At 39.0% G+C, this 24,468-nt stretch overlaps 1 protein-coding gene across 2 annotated transcripts in view; it reads right to left on the bottom strand.

Annotated features, from left to right (window-relative positions):
* The window catches only part of MYOM2 (myomesin 2), a 79,652-nt gene that overhangs the window by 43,789 nt on the left and 11,395 nt on the right, over positions 1-24,468 (bottom strand). The window contains exons 7-15 of one of the 2 annotated variants that reach the window (XM_054063401.1): positions 24,159-24,251; positions 15,928-16,016; positions 15,797-15,847; positions 15,360-15,524; positions 10,247-10,408; positions 8,194-8,335; positions 6,438-6,637; positions 5,233-5,286; positions 2,470-2,597 (exon numbers count right to left, since the gene is read on the bottom strand). In XM_054063401.1, the coding sequence (XP_053919376.1) occupies positions 2,470-2,597; positions 5,233-5,286; positions 6,438-6,637; positions 8,194-8,335; positions 10,247-10,408; positions 15,360-15,524; positions 15,797-15,847; positions 15,928-16,016; positions 24,159-24,251 (1,084 nt within the window). Of the gene's footprint in view, positions 1-2,469; positions 2,598-5,232; positions 5,287-6,437; positions 6,638-8,193; positions 8,336-10,246; positions 10,409-15,359; positions 15,525-15,796; positions 16,017-24,158; positions 24,252-24,468 lie in introns of those variants that run through there. The other variant, XM_054063400.1, reaches the window with a different exon arrangement.

The following is a 24,468-nucleotide window of genomic DNA, read 5'->3' as shown; positions in this document are numbered from 1 at the left end:
TTTCAGGAGTGCTTGGAAACTACACTTCATATAATGAGGTCAAGTACAGATAAATAATGAAAAGGTAAGGAAGTGAAGCCTACATATCAAAATCTTTTTCATAGAGACTGAACCCACCGAGTGTTCTCAGAAGAAAAATATAGCATCCATTTTCTTCATAATAAAAAGATGGAAAATATTAAATGAACACTATTTTGACATCTATTTTACTTCCTAGCATGAAAAATATTAATTGTTGCATTTCTTTTTCACAGAGGAAAGAATAAATATCACATTTTATTTTGTAGATTGATTTGATTAAAGGAGGTTGTGGAGAGGAGGGAGCTGGCCTCTTCTCCCAAGGGACAGGGGACAGGACGAGGGGGAATGGCCTCAAGCTCCACAGGGGAGGTTCAGACTGGACATCAGGAAAAAATTTTCACAGAAAGGGTCATTGGGCACTGGCAGAGGCTGCCCAGGGAGGGGGTTGAGGTGTTTCCTCCACCTTCCTTGCAGGTGTTTAAGGGATGGGTGGATGAGGTGCTGAGGGGTATGGCTTAGGGACTGTTAGGAATGGTTGGACTCGATGACCCAGTGGGTCCCTTCCAACCTATTGATTCTATGATTTATCTGTTTTTATCTGTGTTATTGCTGTGCAGCACAGAAAACTTGCTTCAATTTTGTGTTTGATTCATTTTTATTTTTCAGGACTGAGACTTCTGTATTTGAAATAAATTAATTAGAAATTTTGCTTTTCTAAACTGACCAAATGTTAGAAAGAAAAAAACAGACTTTCAGCTCTGATTTTAGATTCAGGTACTAAATAGTATAATGACTTCTTTTTTTCTATAAATAGCCTCTTAATATCCATTCTCACCTCAGTAAGAAGAAACACCTCAGTAAGCTGTGGATTTAATTAAGACGTGTTTGGTCATCATTGTCATTGTTCTAGACTGTTTCTGAAGCTATATAAAGCTATTTCTGTAAAACATGCAGACACATGCATTTTCTAATTCAAACTTAGAATGAAATTCAACTAAACAATTGTAGGTATCCACTCAATAAAAATCTACATCTTAGTTTTTTATATGGTCTATTTCTGGAAACAACTAGGTATTTTCATGCCAGGAGCTGGTTCAAAATACTTAAGTCAGTATGCTTGACATATATCAATAAGACTAGATATATAAAACTTGGAATAATTACAAGGAAGACATTATATGAGTTGTATTGCATAAAAAGAAAACTAGATATTTATTTGCATGGAAATTTTCATTAGTTTTCTTAAATGTGAAAGGCAGAGTGGGAGAAATCAAGGACATGGTTGCTGGAAAACTTCGTTAGCAACTGGACTTAACTTTATACCTCTTGTTTCAACATCCAGTGCGTAAAGAAGGATGATGAAGGATGTAGAGATGAGCTGTAAAGGGTGTTTGAAGTGGAGGTTTTGATGTGACTGGGAAAGAAAAGACAAGATGGGGGCTGCAAAAAGAGAAGTGATGCGAAGAGAATGATTGGCTGGAAAATCAGCTTTGGAGGAATGTGTTGAGCAGATGTGAAGAGGAAAAAAAAGTGCATGATAAGGGTCTGAGAAAAGGCTGTCAAGGCAAAAATTGGATATGTGGCAGTTTTATGGATAGTTTTAGTATTTGTGGATTGTTAAGAGGGGGCATATGATAGTGGCATAATTCATATAAACTAAGTATAGCTTGGCATATAAGTGTTTTTGAGGTCAAGTATGAGGCCCAATTTACCTACTGAAGTAATAGGGAAACTTTGTAGCAAGGAGGAAAGAGTATGACCTCTGGCTGTGATCCAAGATACCTAATTCAGACACCTGGCTAGGGACAGATGCATACACGTTTTAGCAGCCTTCATGGGAGAAGAACAAACCTCCCTTACTGTGATCACTGAAGACCTCTGTCAGGTTAAAGGGAAGAGGAAGGCAGCCACAAAGACTACCAGCAAGCAGTGAACCTGAGACAGACATCTGCCTCTCTGTTGACCTTACAGAGAATAAATTGGAAATGTCAGGGTATAGCAGAGGGGGCCATAAGCCTGCAAAAAGGAAAGTGAGGATCAAATTGTGAGTCACTGTTTGTTCTTTGCACTACCGCAGGACTGCCAGAAGCTTCTCTTTAGTACAGTCAGTATGTGAGCTTCCAGTCTCGTCTATTGGACTGTGAAATCTTAAATGTTTCTTTTTCATTAAACTGCTAACTTACATATGTAGTTTATTCTCGGTTTAGACAGCAGTAAGCAAATAGCACATGGGCATCCTTTTTCCCAGACCTCAAATTTCAATGCTTATTAAATCATATAATAAGATGTTTGATTGTCCATGCTTCTCTAGCATCCCATTACCAAATCCTGTGAGACCTCAGAAAGTGTTAGTTTTATCGTTTATTCTGCAGTTCTAAAAATGAGTTGACTATAATTGCAGAAAGCAATGAAAGCCTTACAGCCAAATACCACTGTACAGTACAGTACCTTCTCAATGAAATATGTCAGTGGCTCCCTGCCACGGGGAACAGGTGGATCCCAGCTGATTACAACATATGTTTTGCTGATTTCTGAAGCATGTACATTGGTGGGAGGGTATGGAATCTGAACATCGCCTGGAAGAAGAAATAAGCGTAGCAAGTGTCAAACAGCAGATTAATCCCTGGGTCAGCACTCATGCTACAGCTCATCTTTCTGAATTCCCAGCCTGCGGTGCAATGCTCAGCTATTAACAGCTACAATATCTTCTGTGCGGTTCACTTGCTCACTTCAATTAAATTTTGAGAAATAAAGAATCAGTACTAAAAGCTGGTTATTTACTTTTTCAGTAAAAGTTAAATATGCCCCCTGAAAACCTGTCCCTCTGTCATACTTCTTTTTCTTTGATCATATTTGAATTACTTCTAACCACTGGGCACAATGCCATGGAAAATACCTACTAGATATATACAAAAAGAAAGAGGTTTTTTTATTGAAGACAAAAGTCTAAAGTGTTATTATGAGAAATTACACTAGAACATGATAACTGGAAGTGAAATACAGTAAGGAGAAAAGCAGCTTAAAACAAAGTGGAAAGCAGAAAAGGGAGCAGAACCTATTGGCAATGTATCCTGTAACATGACGGTACTACCAGTTAGTGTAGCCTAAAGCACTTCTAAAAACTAAGAATCAGACATCAAAATGTGTCGCTAGCTCCCTGCTGACTTCATGAGTTGGAGAATCTTCATCCAAGCCCTCTCCTGATTCACCCTGTAGGGTTACCAGAAATGGGAAGCAGGTCCTGCACACCCTGGGCCAGACTGGAGGAATTCAGCATGGCCCTTTGTGGCCACAGTCACCCACAGCAGTCTGAGGAGTTGGTTTCACTACCCAATTAATTACAACAGAGCAAATCAGCACCAGACAGGAGAGGCTCAGACCTATGACAGACCTCTTCAAGCACACCTACGCAGCCCAGATGAAGCTTCCTCTTGGTAACTGGTCAGAAATAGCAACTTGGCAGATACCTCCAAATATTTAACTTTTATGGCTTGAAATAGAGAAAACAAAAAGTTTTGTTCTTTTAAAGTTCATTTTGCTATTTCTCAGGCTAGCAAGAAGCATATATCCTCTAAATGTTGAGGATTTGACATTAAAAAGAGAAAAATGTTTTAATAATAATCTCTAAATCATGAAAGTGATGTTTTAACAGTTTATGAACATCTGTGGAACCAACCGGGATCAAAATATACACTAAAGTTATTTCATCATATACGTTTCCCAATCTAAACCAGACTTCTCTTAAAGCAAACTGACATATCCAAAGAGAATTATTTTCTCTCAAAGCTTTCTATGTTTGATTTCCCAAGAAAAACACTTTTCCTTTAAGAAAGTCACAGAAATCAGATGAGCTTAAGAGAAAATTGCCAACGCACAGTCAGAAAATTACAATAATCCTTCACAGCATAATGCATAAAGTCAAAAGGTTTCCAACCGGTTTCACGTAACTAAATCTCAGCATTTTTTTTCTTACATCCTTAAAAACCACCAAGCTGACATAATTTGTAATGATATAACGTGATGGCATAGCCTGCTCTTTCAGAATGGAAGGTCATCCAGCACTGAAGGGGAAATCCATTAGTGATCGATGAGATTGCTTTGTCAGAAATGGTCTCCAATCTTGCAGATGAAAGTAATGATCTATGTAAACAACAGTGTTCGTAAATTCATACTCCTTTATTGAATGCTCACATTCATGTAACAGAAATCCAAATGCTATCATTCATGCTCATGCCAGAGAGACCATTTAATGCCTCTGATCATTCTCAGGCAAACCTGAGAGCAGGAGTACATTCTGTAAAGCCAAGCAAGTAAGACAAATCTATTCTGATCCTATAATGTGATTTCAATCCTATTATAGCCATATCAATTCATTTAGGATACCATTGTAAAAACAGGGAAGCTTCATCTGACTTGCCCATGCACTTTGGAAACCATTTAACGTCTGATTCTCTTTCAAACTACCCCTGTTCTCAGATGGTTTCTCTTTTACTATGTTATTATTGGAGTTACAGCTTTATAACCTTTGTGGAAGAGAGTAGGCAGACTTTTTTTTTTACTACTGAGCCATTATAGTTATATTATATATTAACATTTTTGACAGTTTAAGTGAGAAGAAGAAGATTATGAAAGCCTAAAAAATCACCACATACAGAAACAACCAAAGACAGATGAAATTCAGGATTTATCTGAATTAGCAGTGATCTCCCAAGTACTTCTGAGAAAAAAACAATATTTAGTGTATAACTTTAACCTTAAGAACAGGTTCCATATTTGCATATATATATTAATTAAAGAATTGAGATGGATTGCATATGTTTTCATGAAAATTACTTGCTCAGATCATCAAATTCAGTCTGAAGAAGCTGCATTTAACTCCCAGAAGATCAGGAGGAAGGGAAATATGGGCGATAAAATGCAATATTCAGCTGTTTGAACTCAGCTTAGCACTAGCCAGAACAAAAAGCTGAGGAGATGTTGTTGGCATATAATGAAAGTAGTGCTGTTGGAAGTGTGATGTTCTCTGTCCTTTTAGACTTCACCCTTCACTTGTGTTCTCTCAGCCTTGCAAGACAGGATATCTGTCTTTTTTTTAATTATTATGAAGAGTTTATGCAATAGGTTGATTTCCTTTCAAGCTGTATTTCTAATTATAATGCTAAACTCCTGGAATATAAACAGATGGATCAAAATCATAGAACTGGTACATACCTTCAAGGTCGTCCTTACTGATCACAATCTTTCGCCCTTCATCCACGTGAATAGCTGTTAATCAAAATATTCAATTAATTTCTTGAACGAATTTGTCTTATTTACAAATTTTGAGAATTATTGTTTGCCTGTTCAAAAAGACTGTATACCTTTCTTTCTCTAACCTTGTTATTATATCTTTCCCCACCTGGAGTCAACTTAAAGTCATACACTGGTTCATTTACTAGGAAAATGGAGCATGATAAGACAGGACTATCTAAAGATGCGCTAAAAAGCAAGAATCATAGTCACAGTAATGGAATTTATTCTGTGACAGACTGGTAAACAATTGTATCATTAATTAGATTTTGTTATAGGAATTATTCATAAAGCTAACAGCAACACAACACATTCAACTCAGAATTTGCAGCAACACTGGGGCAGTGCTCTGCAGTCTTCATAATGAGTTGAATTCCCCTCTGAGCAAAAGGAGCACACAAAACAGAAGGTGTGCAAGTACACGACATACAGAATCAGCACAGGGGTTTAGGACAAGGCTAAATCAATAGAATTACTCCCCAGAGGAAGGCAGCTGACTCTATTCATAGAGAAGATCTTATAGGGCTTTGCAGTCTGCAGTGGCCTTGAGCGCAAGACCAGCTTTCAGAAAGAGCTTGTTCATCAGATTGACTTTTTCCACCTGCCAGAAAAGTCACAATACTAGAGCCCCTCCAACCTGTAGCATGTGCCCGTACCGGTATTTCAATCCGGAAAAAGACATAGATAAATACATCAATCAGTCTGTGGGCCAATGAATTGATATGACAATTTTAATTTTTTCTTTAACTAAACCAGACATATTCAATGGCTTTTCCAAAATTTGCTACCAGCAAGTGCGGATGTTTATAGGATCTGTGGGCACATCTCCCAGTGCAAATGATACAAGCTTCCAGGGAATATTAGCTCTTTTGAAAACATTGGTCTTTGTGATAATGAGTGTCTATATTTAAAGCCAAGTAAAACCAGCCATAAATTGAGATGGAGTCTCCAAGTCCTGCCAAATTGTCTGTACAAACCTTGCCATCCCACCTACATCGCCCACCTAGTGAGCTAGTCAACCAAAGGAAGAAATAAATTCTGCTCCTTGGGTCAACTGAGCAAGCAGAATCCAGAAAGAAAAAAAAAAAAAGAAATATTCAACATCTATTTCAGCCTTGCATACGTACTTTGTGTTCTCTCCAGGTCAACAGGGTCAAGAGCAGCAACCGGTTCAGAGACTCGGGAAGGTCTGCTAATGCCAGCGCTGTTCACTGCTCTCACACGGAATATGTAAGACCGTCCCTCGTAAAGACCAGTCACAGGATACTTGCAGATTTTTACAGGAGCATCATTGCACTGGACCCAGTTGTCCAAACCTACTTCACACCTTGGAGTAGCAGAAGACAGAATTTAGCAGTACCAGTCCACAATAAATATACACATCTATTAGGAATTAGAGAAGCTGAGGAACTAAGCCATACATAAAGTCACACACTTTATACACTCTTTCCTCTGATCAGACAACCAATTTCCACCTTGCTTATACTTATTCATAACACAGTTGCAAAGGTTATTTGTCTTGCACAATTTTTGGCTTTTGCAACTCTTTCTGTTTCACTTCCTTTTGTCTCTTTTCCTTGTCATCTAAAGAACAAGTTATTCACTTTTATTTTTAACATGCATCTCCGCAGAACATGCTGAAATTGCACCATCATCTAACCTTTCTATCTCTTTCTTGGCATATTTTTAAGCAAGAATCTTTGTGGTTTTCCTCCAACAATGGTTGGGCCACAGAGTGTAGGAGAGTCATCAAGGAGTGGAGTGATGCCCTCGTACTGGCTCCTTTGTGTGCACATATATCTTTTGAGTCCTACTACTATAAATTTTGTAGAGAAGACTGTCTTTTGCCTTGATAGTACCAGGAAAACCAGGGTCACGATTAAGGACTCCTTGATGCTGCAGTATTCCAGGCAAAATGTCAAAAAGCACTGCTGACTAGATTATACGGAGAATAGGTGAAATCCTCTCATGATCTATGCACTGCACAAATTGGATATAAATGGTAGAGTCCCCGTGGCTTAAGTTAATTTCCTCATACTGACTATCGTTCGTAAGCCAACATTTTCCAGCAATTCCCAGACAGTTGTCGCTGAACTAGACTAAATTACAGGGTAGCGAAGAGCAATGAGCTGCATATGTTACTTTTAAGCGTAGAGCAGTGCACACTATGAAATCATTTCAGTAATATTTTTGCTGACTGACAGTTTCAGACACTAAGGATCAGATGTTCTGCTCCGGCTCCAAGGGGCAAGCATGCACTTCAGTGGAAGAGACATGCAAAACAGCGCCTGGACCCCTGGTTCCCCAGCTGTCTGCACTGAGCTGAAACCTCAGCAAAGTGCAAAGCAGAATGGAGGAGAGAGGACTGCCATTCTGATTTAAACTAGCAGCTCCTGGGAGTCCATGTCTTGAGCACCTGGTATGCCACAGCTAAGGCAGAAATAAAAAGATAATGTAGTAACTCTCATATTTCAGCTTTTGAGGTGTAGAGATTAAACAGAGTAAACGAAATTTAAGATGCCCATGGATTCTGGCTTCCATCAATTAAATATTGCCAAGTTCTCTTATTTGGCAACATCCATATTATTGAATATTTTTAATATCTGATAAAGTATGGCTGCCTGGAAATGGTTACTGGGAACGGCCCTTGGCCCTTGCTCACTCCCAGACTGTGTCCAGAATTGTCTGGGAAGGTACTAGGTCATCTGGGCCAGGAAAATATCTATTAATTTAACACCGTAGGCAACTGAATTCCAACACATAGGGTCTGTAAAATATACCTAGAGTATCCAGGCGTTGAAGGATATAATCGTAACATTTTTCTTCAATATATACATGTTTTTGACAATTAACAAAATTAAATAAATCCCAACGTTTACATACTTGTCAACAAAATATCCAATGACTGGGTTCACACTGGTTGTGTTTGGTGGTTTCCAGGTAACAATAACATAGTCTCTGTTAGCATCATGACATTTAACATCCATCGGTGCCCCTGGTGCTCCTGCGATCAATGCATCAGCATCTGGACCATAAATAAAAATAAATCACTTTTGACCCTGACTCCTCTGAAATCCACTACAAAGACAAAAGGGAAAATTTCCAGTTCACTGTGCTATTTTTTTATACGAATGGGAGCCCAAAGACTTGATCGCACACTAATTCATGGCACTAATGAATCAGACCCATAGCACCTATATCTCCGCATGGATAAAAATGTTCAGGGATATTTCTGAGGGCAGAAAAAGAGTTTAGGCATCAAACACCCATTACTTCTCATGTGAATTAAAAGCCCAGCTACCCCAGGTGCTTTTGATGCTCTTTCCACTGAAAGCTATAGCTCACTGGGTCACTGATCGGACCACGGTACTCAGTTAAGAGCATGTAGCTAAGGAAAATAAATCTCTTCAGAAAGAAAAACTTTGCAAATACCTGGTACATTTCTAAGGCTACTTCTTACATAAAGTCTTACAGTACCCGGGGACACTAGTAATCAATGTTCTACCATTAAGATACTGTTCTGTGTCTTCATTCTGAGAGGGGTTAACTGATGTGGACCCACAACTCCTAATGAAGTCACCTAAGAGGGAAAGTTCTTTCCTTTCAAATAAAGATTTCTACAACAAAAATACATCCCATATAAAGTGTAAACTTATAGACTCCAATCACAATCAGTTGTGACATGGCTGGTGTTGAGTCTTAGATCACAACCTATATGAATGAAGGCAAGAGGAAGGCCAACAGAGAGCACTAGAGACTCCAGAGGACATAGCTTAAGACCAGGATCTGACACATGTCAAGGCATCAGGTACAGGATAAAAGGGACAATAAAGGTAACTAAAATTGACTCACCATTACAACTAAAATTTCTAGGAAAGCTTTTAGATGTTAGTGGGCCCTCTTCACCTGGGTACTTTACATCTTAGAAGGTAACTGGAAAACAGAAAGCTCTAGCAAATTGTTTCCAGTTACCTCAGGGTGGCAGAATGGCTTGTTCAAGACATTACAAAGGTGATGAAGCCCTTCCACTGGTCTTATGAGGAAGGTGGTACTCAACACTCTGAAAAAGCTGTCACATCCTTCTACCCCACACAAAACGTCTGGATGACACTTCTGCAAGACACATATGTTCCAATACATGTCCAAGAAGAACAAGATTTAAAATTAATACAACTTGAATGACTTCAATGGGGCTGCTCCAGTTTGCCATGATCAAGGGTGTTGCCCAAGATATTAAAGAGAGTGGAAGAACTGCTCAGCCAGAGATACATTCATCTTTCAAAGAAAAAGTAAAAAAGTGAAAACTAAGTTCTGCTCACAGGTGCATGTGGAAGCTCATTCGCACTTCACTCAGAGTTGTGCATGCAAATGTGAGGGAAAAATTCTAACCTTTATTCTATTTTAATACATATACCTCCTTTTATCCATGTTCCTTGTGAAAACTGTATTTCTTCAGTGACCTAATTTCTTACTTTCTTCTTTTCTCTGATTATTGAGATGACTGTGACTGCTATAGCAGTGGGAATATTTCTTTTGCTTTCTCCTGTTCCTCCCCTAAGGCCAGGCAAGGGGTATAAAAATGCCCGACAAGGCTCATTCCCAGTTGGCAACCTCTAAAGTTTAAATGATCACAGAGAGGACTGGTAGTATGCAAAGGTGTTTATTTCCTACCGGGAAAGCTGTATCTTTGCAAGAATGATTTTTCTGCTTCTTCAGGAAAGAGAATGTCCTCAGGAGCATGTTCCTCTTGAATCTCCCCATTCATGTAAGGTGACTGTTTTACTCTAACAGAGACTCCCATATAAATCAAATTACTGGGAAATTCCACAAGGCTAGATTTCTTTTGTACTTCAGTCTTTACATGGGATTGTTTAATAAAACTTATCTTTCTACCACTCTTTTCAACTTCTCCCCAAGAAACAAATGAAAAGTTTACCTCTGACAAACAAGTATGCACTGTATTCGCTCACGCCACCTTTAGTAACCATGCGCAGGGTATATAAACCTTCATCGTCTTTGTTCAGATGAGTAAATGACAGAGCTGCCTGGCCTTCTCCAAAGTACAACTTCGTCCACTTGGAGTCTTTTATCAGCACATCTGGAAGAAAAGACCCACCAGACTCGTTACTAAGCTGGTCAGAACAACTGCTCTGTTTTGAGGTAAAGTGGAATCAATTTTCTAATTTTTAAGCTAAGCCTCCTTTGAGTAGCTTCATTTTCTGAAAGTTAACAGCATGTTTTTCAGACACTGTTTCTCTCTGTAAGTAATAACACAGGTCACTGAGATGCAGAAAGGCCATCACTTATATTGATTCCTACAGAAACCGAGGCCGTCATGAAAAAGTCACACCTGCAGGGAGGAGCGGAGAGGACAGGTGACCCAAATCTGACCAACAGAGCATTCCATTCTATACATGTCATAGTTGGTATAAAACTGAGGGAACACAAGGATCAAGCTCTGTTCTTTGATGGCCATTGTCCAGTGAGGACCTTGTCTGCCTTTTTACCCTGATCTGTGCATTCCTGAATCCAGTTCCTGAGTCCAGCTCCTTCCTGCCACCGAGTCCAGCCCACGACCTCTTCCCTGTGCCTGCTTTGTGGCATCTGTGGTTATGTTGTCATCGGGGGTTCATCTACTTGTATATATTTTATTATTTTCTTATTAATAGTATTTTCATTATTATTGTTACATTAAAGCTGTTCCAGTTTGTTTCCAACACACAAGTCTTTCTCTTCCAGTTCCCTTTCCCCTTTCCTTGGGGTCCAGGAGAAGGGAATTGAGAGAACAACTCCTCACGTTAAGCTGCCAATCAAACCTCACTGGGGCTAAACCATGACAACCTACACCCTAGTGCAGTTCCGTGCTAATCAGGGCACAAACTAACCTTTATGTCAGCTTTATTCACAGTGATAGTACTTTGATGCTATGACAACTCTACAGAGAATAAGCTGAATTCCCCGAATCGGTGAATTAGAGAATATTAAGTGTCACACTACCTTGTGCAGCATCAACAACAGAATTTCCATCACTATAATTTTCAATACACTGGCAGGGAAAAAAAACTATCCACATTTTGAAACAGCGACATGAAAGCCTGTCACACCCTATGATGAATGCAGGGTGGAACTTTTTCTCAGTTTTAATAAGTTTTTCTACCTGTTCAGGTCAGATGTCAGATTACTCAATTTCCTCCTTCAGGCTTAAACATCAGATTTCTGTTTAATCTGAAGGCTGCTATAAATATACTCTAAGTTTAAATCTTCAAGGGATGCCTGTTGAGCAATGAATAAAATTAAATTTGAGTCTCTCACGGGTGAGAGGTGATGACCCATGATTAATGCAAATTAATCTGATTGCCTAGTGAAACCAGAGCAAAGAATGAGTAGGATATTTTATGCTAGCCAAGGGACTTTCTCATATCACCCTTTTTAATAATTGATTGGATTATTTTTGATTTTTAACTCCCTAAGAGCTAATGCATACTAATTTATTTTAATCAGTGCAGCAGAACTGTATTAAAGGAGCTGAATATCTAGAAATGTTTATTATTCTACTGCTTAAAGAAACTTTGGAGCAGACACTCAAACAGTGGCAAAGGAATTAGTTTTCCCACTTACCAGCTGAATTTTATAAGAAGTTATAAAAAAATCGCACACATCCAGACAATAAAGGATCTGGAAGATACATATTACTAAAAGTAACGGCAGTAAATTACATAATCAACTAAGCACACAGCTGTTTTCTGAGAAGTGTATGAAGAAAATTCAGTCACATTCCTTCCCATGAGATCTTTAATCATGAGATACTTACCTAGAAAATGTGTGTCCCCTTTCTGTCACACATGTCGCAGGGGTACTTACACTTTGCATAGAGACATAAAGTACTTTAAATCAAATCAGAAAATGTCTTCACCTAGAAACTTTAGCCAATGCATGAGTTCTGTGGAAAATCTGAACGAAAAAATGAAGTTGAGTGACCAGCACATCTGAAAAGCAGGTCACTTGTTTGAACTCCAAGATAGAGCTGAATGGTGGATACTCTAATTTGAATTTATAGGACCTGTAATCTGTATTGTCTGTTAAGGACAGAATCACCCATTTCCACCTTTGATGTGTATCTGAGACCAGAAACTATGGAGGTATTTGTGTTTGATAAGAGACAAAGACCCACCAGATCCTCTAAGAAAGCAGGAGCTCTGTTTTTGAATGCAGTGTGGATGAATGAGTTTCTAGGCAAGCCAAGAAGAAGATGCTTAAATTTTGGAGGCCACAAACACGTTTAGAAGTTCTAATAGACAAGGTATCCATGCACCTGCTGCCACAATAATATGATTACAGGGTCTCACTACTGTGCTCAAATTCTCGATCCATTCACATGTTGAGCTCTGTCACTTCTCCCTGCACTTACCAAGGAAGAGCCCTGCAGGATACCAACCCTCAGAGATGGTATGACTGAAGCCTGACATGTTGTTTTCAGTACATGAGACATTTTTCCTAAAACATTACTCTGCTGAGAATTCACGTAGAGTGCGGAATTCCTATATACCTAAAATTCTTTTCATTGTCTATTTTGCTTGATGAAATTTCAGCTAAATTTTGCACTTCATGATTTTTTATTCTGAATTCAATTATTTTATTCTAGATTGGAGCATAAATGGCTGCAGAATGCTGGTATGTATAGCTTTATAATGCTTATATAACATTAGAGATCAATAGCAGAAAGATCCTGTTACCAGTTGAATTCATATCCAGATTAGATATACATTCATGGAGCATTATTTTGATTTAGTTCTTTCAGTGTCTTAAATTGTTCTAAGTGGGCTATGAACTATAGACATCAAATTCATGTTTGTCGAATCCCAGACCACTTCAGAGGATTTAATTCAGTTGACTTATATGCCCCTAGGAGTCTAGTAGACATCCTCGATAAGGGTCATTCAGAAGCAGCTTTTTATTGCTGGATAAACACATATTTCTCTTGTGTATAATTATCAGAAGTAAATCATATGTATCCATCTCAGGGCTTTATTGGATTAACACAAACTGAAAAATTTTATGGAAAAATACAGTTTGTCATAATGCAGGAGTAGAATTAAGTATTACCTCTCAAAAAAAAAAGGAGGTCTGAAGCACATGACCTTGAATAAATTATTGTTTATATTTATGCACTGCTTCCAGCTCTCAAGAGACTCAACAAAGGGAACAGTAGCACATAACCAAGATTCATAGTGCAGGAACTCCTGCCCTTTTTGGGAACAAGTTCTGCCAGTTGATGGATCTGTGCATCTCTTGGAAATATTATGATTCATGTATGTGTACCAAAGGACAAAAGTAAGCTTATTGTAACACCTTATTTCGTGTAACATAAGTAGGTTAATGGGATGAAGGTCTATCTGCCTCACTAGCAAAAACCTATCAGCTTGAAGAAGACCAAGTTTTCATCTCATGTTTTCACAGGGGAGGTAAACTTAAGTCAAATAACAGGGAAAACAAAGAGTATAATACTAAAAAAAAGGGAATTATCCTGGCATCATGAAGTGTTAAAATGAAAGGGCCATACGCTCTTGTTCACCTCTCTATAACACAAGAATAATTCATGTTGAAAGTGGAACAATATGGGGTAGTCCTTGAAAATCAACAGTTCCTTAGGGCTACAATTCCAACCTAACCTTTCAGAGCTCTGGCACATCAAGAACCTGGGCCCAGTAGGAGACAAAGTAAAGGTAACGTTGAAACTGATGGCTGACCTCAGAATGATGTTAGTGAGTACTTCCAGGGACTGCAAATCCCTGTGCACTTCAGTAGGAAGAGAATGTGGGTTCAAGGATGAGCCTTAGATTTTAGGTTATTCAACAAACAAAAAGGCTATTTTTATTTTAGTAACATCCAGTAGTCCCATCACAATGAAGTATCCACAGTGACTGACAAATAGGAATGAAACAGTAAGCAACAATACGTTTCCTGAAGGATCGGGTGCAAATCTGTGTAAAATTGTGATGTACATGACAAAAAAAAAAGGCATAACTAACAGCAATAAAATATTCCTTTTTCTGATTTTCCTTATATTGAATTTTCTTGGCTGACTTTATTAATATTACTGTTACTTCTTGGTTTATGCACCACATTTTGTCAGCTATGGAAATTTCTACTGTCTTGTCTGGGACCTGTCCAAACATCAGTCTTGGATGTCCACTATTATCAAATGTAGTCCCTTGGGGAAAAGTCTCAGTACTCACAAGTAACCAAGGTTTTCATAAGTCCTCAGGCAGAATATTTATTTTAGATTCCTTCACAGAGCTGGTGGTTGGTGAAAAGTGGCGAGCTAAACATCTACAATAGCCTGCCATCTGTTAAAATCTAAGCAGTTAGTTTTATGTTTCAAGACCTTTTCTTGTGGGATGAACAAACACTACTCATGCAGGGTTTGCATATCATCCACCAGAGTACATGATATGCTTCAGCAATGTTATTTTTCACTACTTCCGGTTAAGACTGCTTCACTTGCCATAGTTTTTCACAGGCAGAAGAGGCAAGGAAATTAACCTACCTACATGGCAGTTAATCAGCAGCGCAAAGGCATGTGTTTCAGGCCTGGCTCCTCTGAGTATTTCTGAACTATGCATTAAGTATATTTTAATATAAAATTCACAATAAACACCAGAACAAGATGGAAGTTGAAGTCCACACCCACACCTCAGTGCTTCAAAATTTAATTTACTGCTCTGTGAGCACCCTTCATCTCAGTGGTCACAGCAATCAATTATGGTCAAATCTAGAACTGAGTTTGGATCTCCACTCAATCAGTAAATGTTCAAACTATTGTGTTATTAGATAATATAAGACTAACTCCTGTTCCTTTAAATGTGTGCCTAAGAAAAATTTGACCAAGTCACTAAAGTGAAAGACAATATAAGTCTCTGTATTATAGAGATATTTGTTTGTTCTAGTCCAAATTTAATTCTGAGAATGTCATGTCCTAAGCCTGATTTGTGTCCTCGGTGTTTCCTCCAGCATCTTCCAAGCAGCTTCTATCCCATGTACTAACTTACCATCTCTATACCACTCAGCACGAGGTCGTAGTCTTTTCAGGTCTGGGGTGATCAGCATAGAACACTTCAGGGTCAGCGTTTCACCCTCCGTTCCAAAGGTGACTCCAAACTTCTCCAGAAACTGGACATCAATGTGGGTGAAACAAACATCATAGGACAGGGGCACTATGCATGAGAAAATTAAAACATTCTTGAGTATAAGTAAACTTTACTTGGCACAAATTACTGTCTGATCTGAACAGGAGATGGACCTCTCTATTATGCTGTACGCTGAACTAGAAATGCAACTGGGAAAGCAAAACCATCTGGACAGCCCCTATTGTAACTGAATGCTTAGAAAGTAAAGCCAGAAATAACAAGTCGTATCCAATTTTCTCATCTGCAAAACGTTACTCTGATAAGAGTATATAAACTAAGCAAATACTAAAAATGCTTACAGTGGAAGGGCATGATCCCGGCTGGGTGAGGCTCTTCATCTTCTCTGTATCCTATAAATAAACATACAATAAGCATTCAATGACACGAACTTGACATTTATTCTTTGTTTTAATCATGAAGTAGGACTTACTTCGCACAATCACAGCACAATTAGTTGATGCCTGCCCATGGATATTTGTTGCAACTGCTGAATAGGTAGCAGAGTCATCAAAATCAGCTCTGAAAATGTGAAGGAGGAGAAAAGATGACTCTTTATCATAATAAAAATTCTCTTAATGGTTGATATTACAAACCAATTTACTTCAACCCCAAGAAAGTGTACAAAGCTCTTCGCTGGTGTCACACAGAGCAAGACATTGATGAAAGACGACTAGAAAGCTGGTACTGTTTTTACTGCAATTTTAGCACAGCTTATTGTGTAGGCTGCATTAACTTGAGCAAACTGGAAATGACCTTTAGAGAACGATCAAAAGGAGATAGCTGGAGGATGCCAGTCTGTCTATTCCCTTTCTGAATGTAACCTTCTTCCTTAATCCATCTTGCCCTTCTGCAATGTACGTTCAGGAAGAGACAAGAAAGGAAAGCATGTGTGATGCTAGCAGAGATTCCTCCTTCAGTGGTTATTCCCAGCAGACAGATACTGGCACTTCTTTTGCCTCCCTCATATCTCTTAGGCAGTCCAGTGGAAATGATGCAAAACTAGAAAAACTGACCAAAATTATTTATGGGCATAAATGCCCATAAATAAATGCCCATTTTATGCCAATAAGAAAAATATAGTTATTATGCAAGGACAATATAATGAAAATTAAGTAAAAAAAATAGTTACTTCATGTAAAACAGGACCCAGTGATTGGTCATCTTGCTTACATCCTTCCTTGAAGAGGAAGTTACATTAGCAGATATATGGACAGAAGTTAACAAAGGCACAAACTTTGATGTCCCAGTTCTTTTCTTACTTAAAATGGGGTCAGTCAGGAGAAGAACTATTGACATAAAATTGAAATAAAGGAAAGAAAACTAAAGTGTTTGCAAATTTATATTCTCGGTGCAATTACTCATATTTTCAGTTGAAATAGTCTTATTTGCTAAGTTTCAAATAAAAATAAATATAAGTTACTAGAAAAAGCTAAAAAAAGGACTAGTTTTTGGTAAATTACAGATTTGAGTAGAATGAGATTTTGTTAATTTTGCTGAAAGAACTCAGTCCAGATGAATAAACACTTTTGGAAAAGGCAGAATATATAGTTTCAGAATTAATTATTTCAGAATTAATAATTTAATTTGAAAATCATTTCAGAATTTACTCCTGCTCTATTTTCAGAAGCATAATAAATACTCTAATATGAAATAAAACATTTTGAGTTTAAATGAACAATTTTAATTTGGTCCAATTTAATATTTTTCATAAACTTTTCCATGACTCAAGTATTCTACGACACGTCATACAAAATTGTTGATTTTATTGACTTCTAGGAGTTTCTACCACGTTTAGCCATCAGCTAATCAGAGTTCTGTCTGAAACGTACACAATTAAATCCTATGTCTGAAAGGGTCATCTAGTTGCGCACCTAATGAAGGCTACTCTGAAATTTCCCATGATGAGACACAGCGTTCTGCATATATGCACTTATTTTCCCCTCAGAAGAACAACTGCCAGATGAAAGGGATGAAATTCTGGTTGTATTTGCCTTCTGAGAGGTCATATACCCCAGATGTGAGAGAAGAAAGAACATGTAAAAGTGTTTGATGTAAACTGCATAACAGGATGACAATTTTGGGGTATGCAGCACCCGTGACGGGCACATCAGACACCTATTTTTCAGGTCCTGCATATGTTCTGGACAATGTCCTATCACAAAAATGATACTATCTGCACTGTGACATCTAAAACACAACTTGATGAAGGCTCTATTTGATTGTGATCTCTCCTTCTAAATGTAAAGGACTAACAGCTCCTCCTAGAGGGAAATCTTCAACCACACATTTCACAAAATAAAGAGGTAAAATACAAAGTTTATCATTCGAATAATTATCAAAACCAGATGGGTAAATCCTAATATTGGGCCACTTAACCAAAAAGACTGCGGTTGGGTATGAAGCACTTGAGCATCCTAATAGTCTGGACAGGCAAATAAGCCTAAAAAAAGCAATTTAAAAGGAGTGAAATAGTAGGCTTGATAATATTCAACTTTTGTTTGTTTGTTTTCAGGAAGGATTTAAAAAGAAATGCAATGCCTATTTACAGATCTACATAAAACTTAACTGATTCTGGACTTGATTGAAGATTATTGGACTCGGTGACATTTCCTTACACTGACTTATTAAAAATAAGAATGATTTTTTTACTATCTTAGCTTCGCACTAAACATTTGGGTGATAAGATGCCAAATGCAGGGCAAACCTGCAGTAAAACTGCAAACTTCTTTCCTAAGTTACATATAATGTACGTAACTCATACGATTCTCACAACCCAGTTCAGTGTCTTGCAATAGTGAAACAGGCTAAAAACAAAGAAGGCATCTCAAAAATTTCATATAGGAAGTTGCATTGCAGAATTTACTCTGATGGAGCTGTAAGGCGTTCCCATCACTCTGCATCCCTACTTTAAGGAGATATATAGAGTATAATATGAACAGCATATAGCACATAATGTATTTAATAACATGTATTGTGCATTAGTAAATTAACCAGTGTTAGGTTGTGTCCCTAGAAACTGGATCTTGATCACTGTAATGCTGATCTTTTAGGACAGTCCTTTGCATTCCTCGGCGTGTGCTAGTTTGTCAAAACCATTCCTTGACACAGGTCAGGACACAGCCTGTGCAAACCTCGTGAAGTTTGAGAAGGTCAAGTGCACCTGGGTCTAGGAAATCCCAAGCACAAATACTGGCTGGGCAAAGAATAGATTGAGAGCAGCCCTAAAGAGAAGGATTTGCAGGTGCAGGTGAACAGGAAGCTCAGCATGAGCCAACAATGTGCCCAGAAAGGCAACCATACTCTGGGCTGCATCAAAATTTTGGCCAGCAGGTCAAGGGAGGGGATTGTCCCACTCTACTCCACTCTTGTGAGTTCCCACCTAGAGTCCTGCATTTAGTTCTGGAGTCCTCATCACAGGAAGGGATTGGATCTGTTGGAGAGAGTCCGGAGGAAGGTCATAAAGATGATCAGAGAGCTGAAGCACCTCCCCTATGAGGACAGGTTGAGAGAGTTGGGCTCGTTTAGCCTGGAGAAGACAAGATTCTGGGGAGACCTTATAGCAGCCTTTCACTACTTAAAGGAGGCCTCCAAGAAAGCTGGAGAGGGACTCTTTATGAGCGAGTGTAGTGATAGGATGAAGGGTAATGGTTTTAACCTGAAAGAAGGTAGATTTGGATTCAATATTAGCAAGAAATTTTTTATTGTGAGGGTGATGGTACTGGCACAGGTTGCCCAGAGAGGTTGTGGGTGCCCCATCCCCAGAGATGTTCAAGACCAGATTGGATGAGGCTTTGAGCAACCTGATCTAGTGTAAGGTGTCCCTGCCTGCTACAGGGAGGTTGGAAATAGATGATTTTTAAGGTCCCTTTCAACCCAAACCATTCTATGATTCTAGGATCTCTAACGTAACTCTCCAGGACGTAAATCAAAACATTTTAGATAGCTTAGTACTCAGTGTACTGCCTTCAAATCTGATACTGGAAGTCTATGGCATTAGAGGGTAAAAGCTAAGAAGAAGAATTTGGGCAAGATGGTAACTCACGTAAGGTCCTGACTCTCTTTTTTTGTGCCAGGTAACACTTAGACTGAGGATTATCCTGGAGATGATCTACTTCCCTGTATGCTAAAAAGCCTAGATTTCCTAAAATGCACTGTATAGTGCATTGAGTTAAGACCAGTTAGAAATGATATTTGAAGTGCCCAGGAGGCAAGGCGCGGCCTCTCCAACAGTTATTCTTACATCATGATGGAGAACATGTTTTCCAACCTTTACAAAGGTCAGATAAAATATGCATGGAGTATGTTTCGATAGCACGAAGTGTGAGCACAGAGCTGTATCTGTCCCAAGGTACTAATACTTTTTGTGAAAATTAAATTGCCCTGAATCCACATGAGGTTCTGAAGCACTAATGTTTGTTCAGGGAATATTCCCCAAGCTGATACATCTGTTTAAAATGCATATATTCATCTATCTGCCTAGTGAAGACTTATACACAAGATTTAAGAGTGAAATAACATTTTTTGCCTGAATTGGAACACAATTCGGTGCATGTCAAGAACAGGAAGCAGAACATAGTAAATTACACAGCGTTAAAATTGTCTCCTTTGAATTCAAATGACAAAATATTCAGGGTTATGGCTGTATGATATCAAAATATGGAAATACTCTACAGGATTACCATCTCACGGACGGATTCACCAGTCAGACCAAATCTGACTGATTCTTTTTGGCTGGCTGGGTTTTGTTTTTACTGAAGAGGAAGCCTTTGTTACGAGGTGGCCACTTTCTCAAGCTCCCAACTATTGCGGTTTAGAGGGGACAGCGACTGACAGGTCGAAAGATCACAAACCATTAAATTTGAGGTCTGTTGTCTGTGTTTCAGTAAGGAAAGAAGAGCAGATATGCCCCGTGCCTGCTGCCTATACACCCACTGGTACTGCATACCTGCAAAACCCTGGGAGCTGCAGTTTATCAACCGCATACAGCTCAAAAGCTCTGCCTTCTTATGCCAGAGGATTGCCTTTGCCGCAGTGCCTCTTCTCTGCCGCGCTTCCACCTCCAGCAGAAGGAAGGATAGGCCTCATTCTCCATCTCTCCAGATTAAATCATCTCAAGCCTTTCCTACCTAATCAAACTAAAATAGCACTGTACTGACTGCACTGTGTCATTTGTTAAATAAGAAGACTTAGAAGAGGTTTATTCAATTTTTAAGCTTTTTTTCTTTAAAAATAAAAAGAAAGCAACGCTGCTGGTGCTGAGGAGCTGAGTGCCTGACCAGAGGGCAGCTCCGCTGCTGGCAGCAGGTATTACACTGCACTCTGCTGGCTCTGCCACACATTTGGGCTGAGGCAACCACAAACCTTTTCTGCTGCGATTACAAGCGCTTCTTTAGCGATGACTTAATGAAACAGGAAAGAGAGGGAGCACTAATGAAGGACAAAGTACTGCCAAACTTTGAGCCTTGAGTGAGTGAGACTGTGCAGCCACATCACACTGACAGAACTCTGGAAAATGAGACTTCCTTCCCTGTTCCTTCTACTGTCCAGCCTCTAGCAGCTCCCCTGCCTGCTTGCTGAGGGGTGAGGGTCAGGAGCATACTGCTGTCTCCTTTATGTCCTGGTCAACACAGCAGGGAATGTAATATATCTACCCATGTCTGAATTAGCTAAGTGATTAATTTAAGGAGGCATCACAGTAAACAGGCAAAAAAAAAAAAAACCCAAAACCTGTTGCAAAATGAGTAGAAGCAACTAAGAATTTCAAAATGTTATGGCTTTCAATTGCTAAGAAATACCCTAGAGCAGAAAATACAGCTTTCTATAAAGTAACAGGACATCCTCATCTTGACTACCTCTGATATAGGAATCTTCTCTTGCATTATGTGCCTATTCATAGTTAAATTAGATGGGATGAACAAACCCTCACATTGTCAGACGCATATTGATCACTACTACTACCAGCAGCTTTGCCTTAGAGGATCCCTCAGTCTCCTCGGAATCACCTGTCAGAAGTGAGATGAAAGATGAGATGAACCACTACCCCAGAGTGGTGTGCAAAAAAATATAATGAAGCTCCCAAACCCTTTTCTTCACTGCTCAAGCGAAGAAGCCTAAAAGGAGGAAGAAAGCAGCACTATACGATAATGATAGTGCTGAATGCATGCAGAAAATGTGGTAAAATGAGTACAGAGCCTCGTAAAAATATGAGACAGAGAAATAAAAATGATCTGGTTACTGTATAGGCTTATGGGCCCTGGAAGACAGCAAATGGGGTGGCGTGAAGTTGTGTCCAGTTACTGCTTTAAGATGACAAGGTGACGTTCTGGTTTTGGTGCCTCAAGAATTTTTCCACTGGGATCAAGGAATACTCATAGGAATAAATATCACAGTTGCATCAGAAGGCAAAGTTCACTCCCCAAGCTTCACTGAAGCTCTAGAATTGTAGCCAAGACATTCCGAGGCTGTTCTGAGCTGCTGCAGATCAGATGACATGCAGCTCAGCACTTTGGTATGAACAGCTGAGAAAAGCACAGAAGTGAATAGGTAGGAAATCTCAGCAGTTCTACTTCCTTGAAAAAAAATAATCCTCCAAATATACATGCATAAAGGTATATGTGTGACATCCAGAGTTAACTGATACATAATTGCGTAAAACCGTCAAAAATATGTATATTTAAATCACTACCAAAGCTGATTGTGTATGGTGTCTGCATGACAGAACACAAGAACAGGAAAGAGAAATAAAGAACCAAGGGGATGTAAGCCATTGATACCTTTCAGCCTGGTGGTTGCAAATGCTCAGAAAGCAGCTTCAACACTGATTCTCATTTCTTCAAAAAGCTCTTTACTCTCAAAATATCTCAAAAGGAACCTATGTACTGCCTATCCGACAGCTGGACTTACTGAAAAGCTGCTCATGGACACAGGGGCGGATTTAGACTGGACATAAGGAAGAATATCTTCATGACGAGAGTGGTGAGGCCCTGGCCCAGGTTGCCCAGGGAAGTTGTGACTGCCCCATCCCTGGAGGTTTTCAAGGCCAGGTTGGATGGGCCTTGGGCAGCCTGAGCCAGTGGGAGGTGTCCCTGCTCATCGCAGTGAGATCGGAACTGGATGGGCTTCAAGGTCCCTCCTAACCCAAACTATTCTATGCTTCTATGATTCTATGATTCTATGATTCTATGATTCTATGATTCCATGACACTAACCAAGGGAAATAAATATTGTCACAGTCACTCACTCGCAGAAGTCACCAAAGTTTCATTTCCTGAGTGTCACTCACACATCCAGACGGAGGAGAACATTTTCCATCTTCCTTGCTGCAAGGGAGGGGATTGCAGGAAGGCAACCTGGTTTTATGTTTTAACCTCTCACTTTCATCTCCAGAAGTCGTGGAAAGAATCTGCTGTGTTGAGACACATTGCGGATACAGAGAGCAGTCAGCAAGTTACCTGTAGCCTGAGGGCAGAAGGCTGTGAGAATCTTAGAAGTTCTTAGAAGTACTGCTACTCCTTGAGAAGCATCCCTTAAGAAGCAACAAAACAGTGGTTCTTGCTGACAGTTTCTGTACAGGGATATGTTTCTTCTGTACAGGGATATGCTTCTCCCATGCTGAACTACGGAAAAGTGGAGAATCGGACTGAACTTTGTTGCAGGATGACAAAGGCGAGTAGTCCTTCCCAAAAGCAGAAGGAATGATGCACTTATTTTCCTTACTAATCATAGAATCATAGAATCACCAGGTTGGAAAGGACGCACTGGATCATCGAGTCCAGCCATTCCTAACAATCCCTAATGCCACAAGGCCGTGCTCAGGGCTGCTTCCACTGCTGACAGATGGAGACAGGGTAGAAGATGAAATATTTGGCTAGCCAAGTTTAAGCCACAAATATCCAGCTATTTCAGCACAGCTGATGCTCATGTTCTGGAGAAATTAAAAGGAGGGGGTTGTGTCTCTGTTCTAGATATCCATTTTCTCTTTAAATACCATGTTCATGTCCTCATTTTTCTTTTTCATTCATCTTTTTCCAAAAGCTTGTACCAAGTAACATATTATGACAATACTTTCATTATTTAGGATGGTGCAGGATTAGTTTGGAAAGCTGTTTTACCCAGGCATTTCCTATACCACAAGGTAAACATCATTTTGAAAAATACAACTAATTAAAGTAGAACCTATTTTTGAAAAAAAACTTACACTTCCTTACTTTTTTTGAAAACAAAAAAAAAACAGATATCAGATAGTGAACAGATCCTAACACATAACAACTGGATATCCTTGCCCTGACCACTTAAATATTTGCTTGCCTTAAAGAGCTTCATGATGGCAAGAATATAAAATACATAGGCAATGTTCCACTTTGAATATGAGAATATATAACTCTAATAAAAAAGGATCTACCACTCTTTCAGCTACTTACCTTTTCTTTTCTATCTTCTGGTAGATTGCTGGAGTTAAATAACAGAAATATCTAATTTTTCATCTCATTTTCATGATTCAGCTACTCAGTCAAATTTCTCCAGACTAAATGTGAGCACCAACAGAGAAGTCAGCTGAATTTAACAGTGCTTTTGCAGCCTTTGTGTGAATTTTTAATTGCATTTGATATAAAATACTTGTGTAGAGTATAAATATCTGTTGTATTCTGCGGAATAATGTACCTGTTTATATGCAACACATGTACTCCATATTTGCTTTCAATTCTGTACTTCGCTGGATCACTTGCAGGGGTAATCAATTCCTCATTTTTGTACCTGACAATCAAGAATAAATGGGCTTATTAGTATCAGCTACTATTCACTGCGTTAATTTAGTCGATTTTTACATCCAGATATCATTTACCATCATCTGAACTCTATTTTCTACTTGTATATTGTGTTTTCCAGTGTGTATATATAGATACAAATTGGGCACTGAAGGCAAAGGACAATCATCACAGTAAGAAAGTGGAAGGGAAGATGTACACCCAAA

The sequence above is a fragment of the Cuculus canorus genome, chromosome 3, assembly GCF_017976375.1.
Source record: "Cuculus canorus isolate bCucCan1 chromosome 3, bCucCan1.pri, whole genome shotgun sequence".
Taxonomy (NCBI): domain Eukaryota; kingdom Metazoa; phylum Chordata; class Aves; order Cuculiformes; family Cuculidae; genus Cuculus; species Cuculus canorus.
This window is presented reverse-complemented; position numbering and strand designations above follow the sequence as displayed.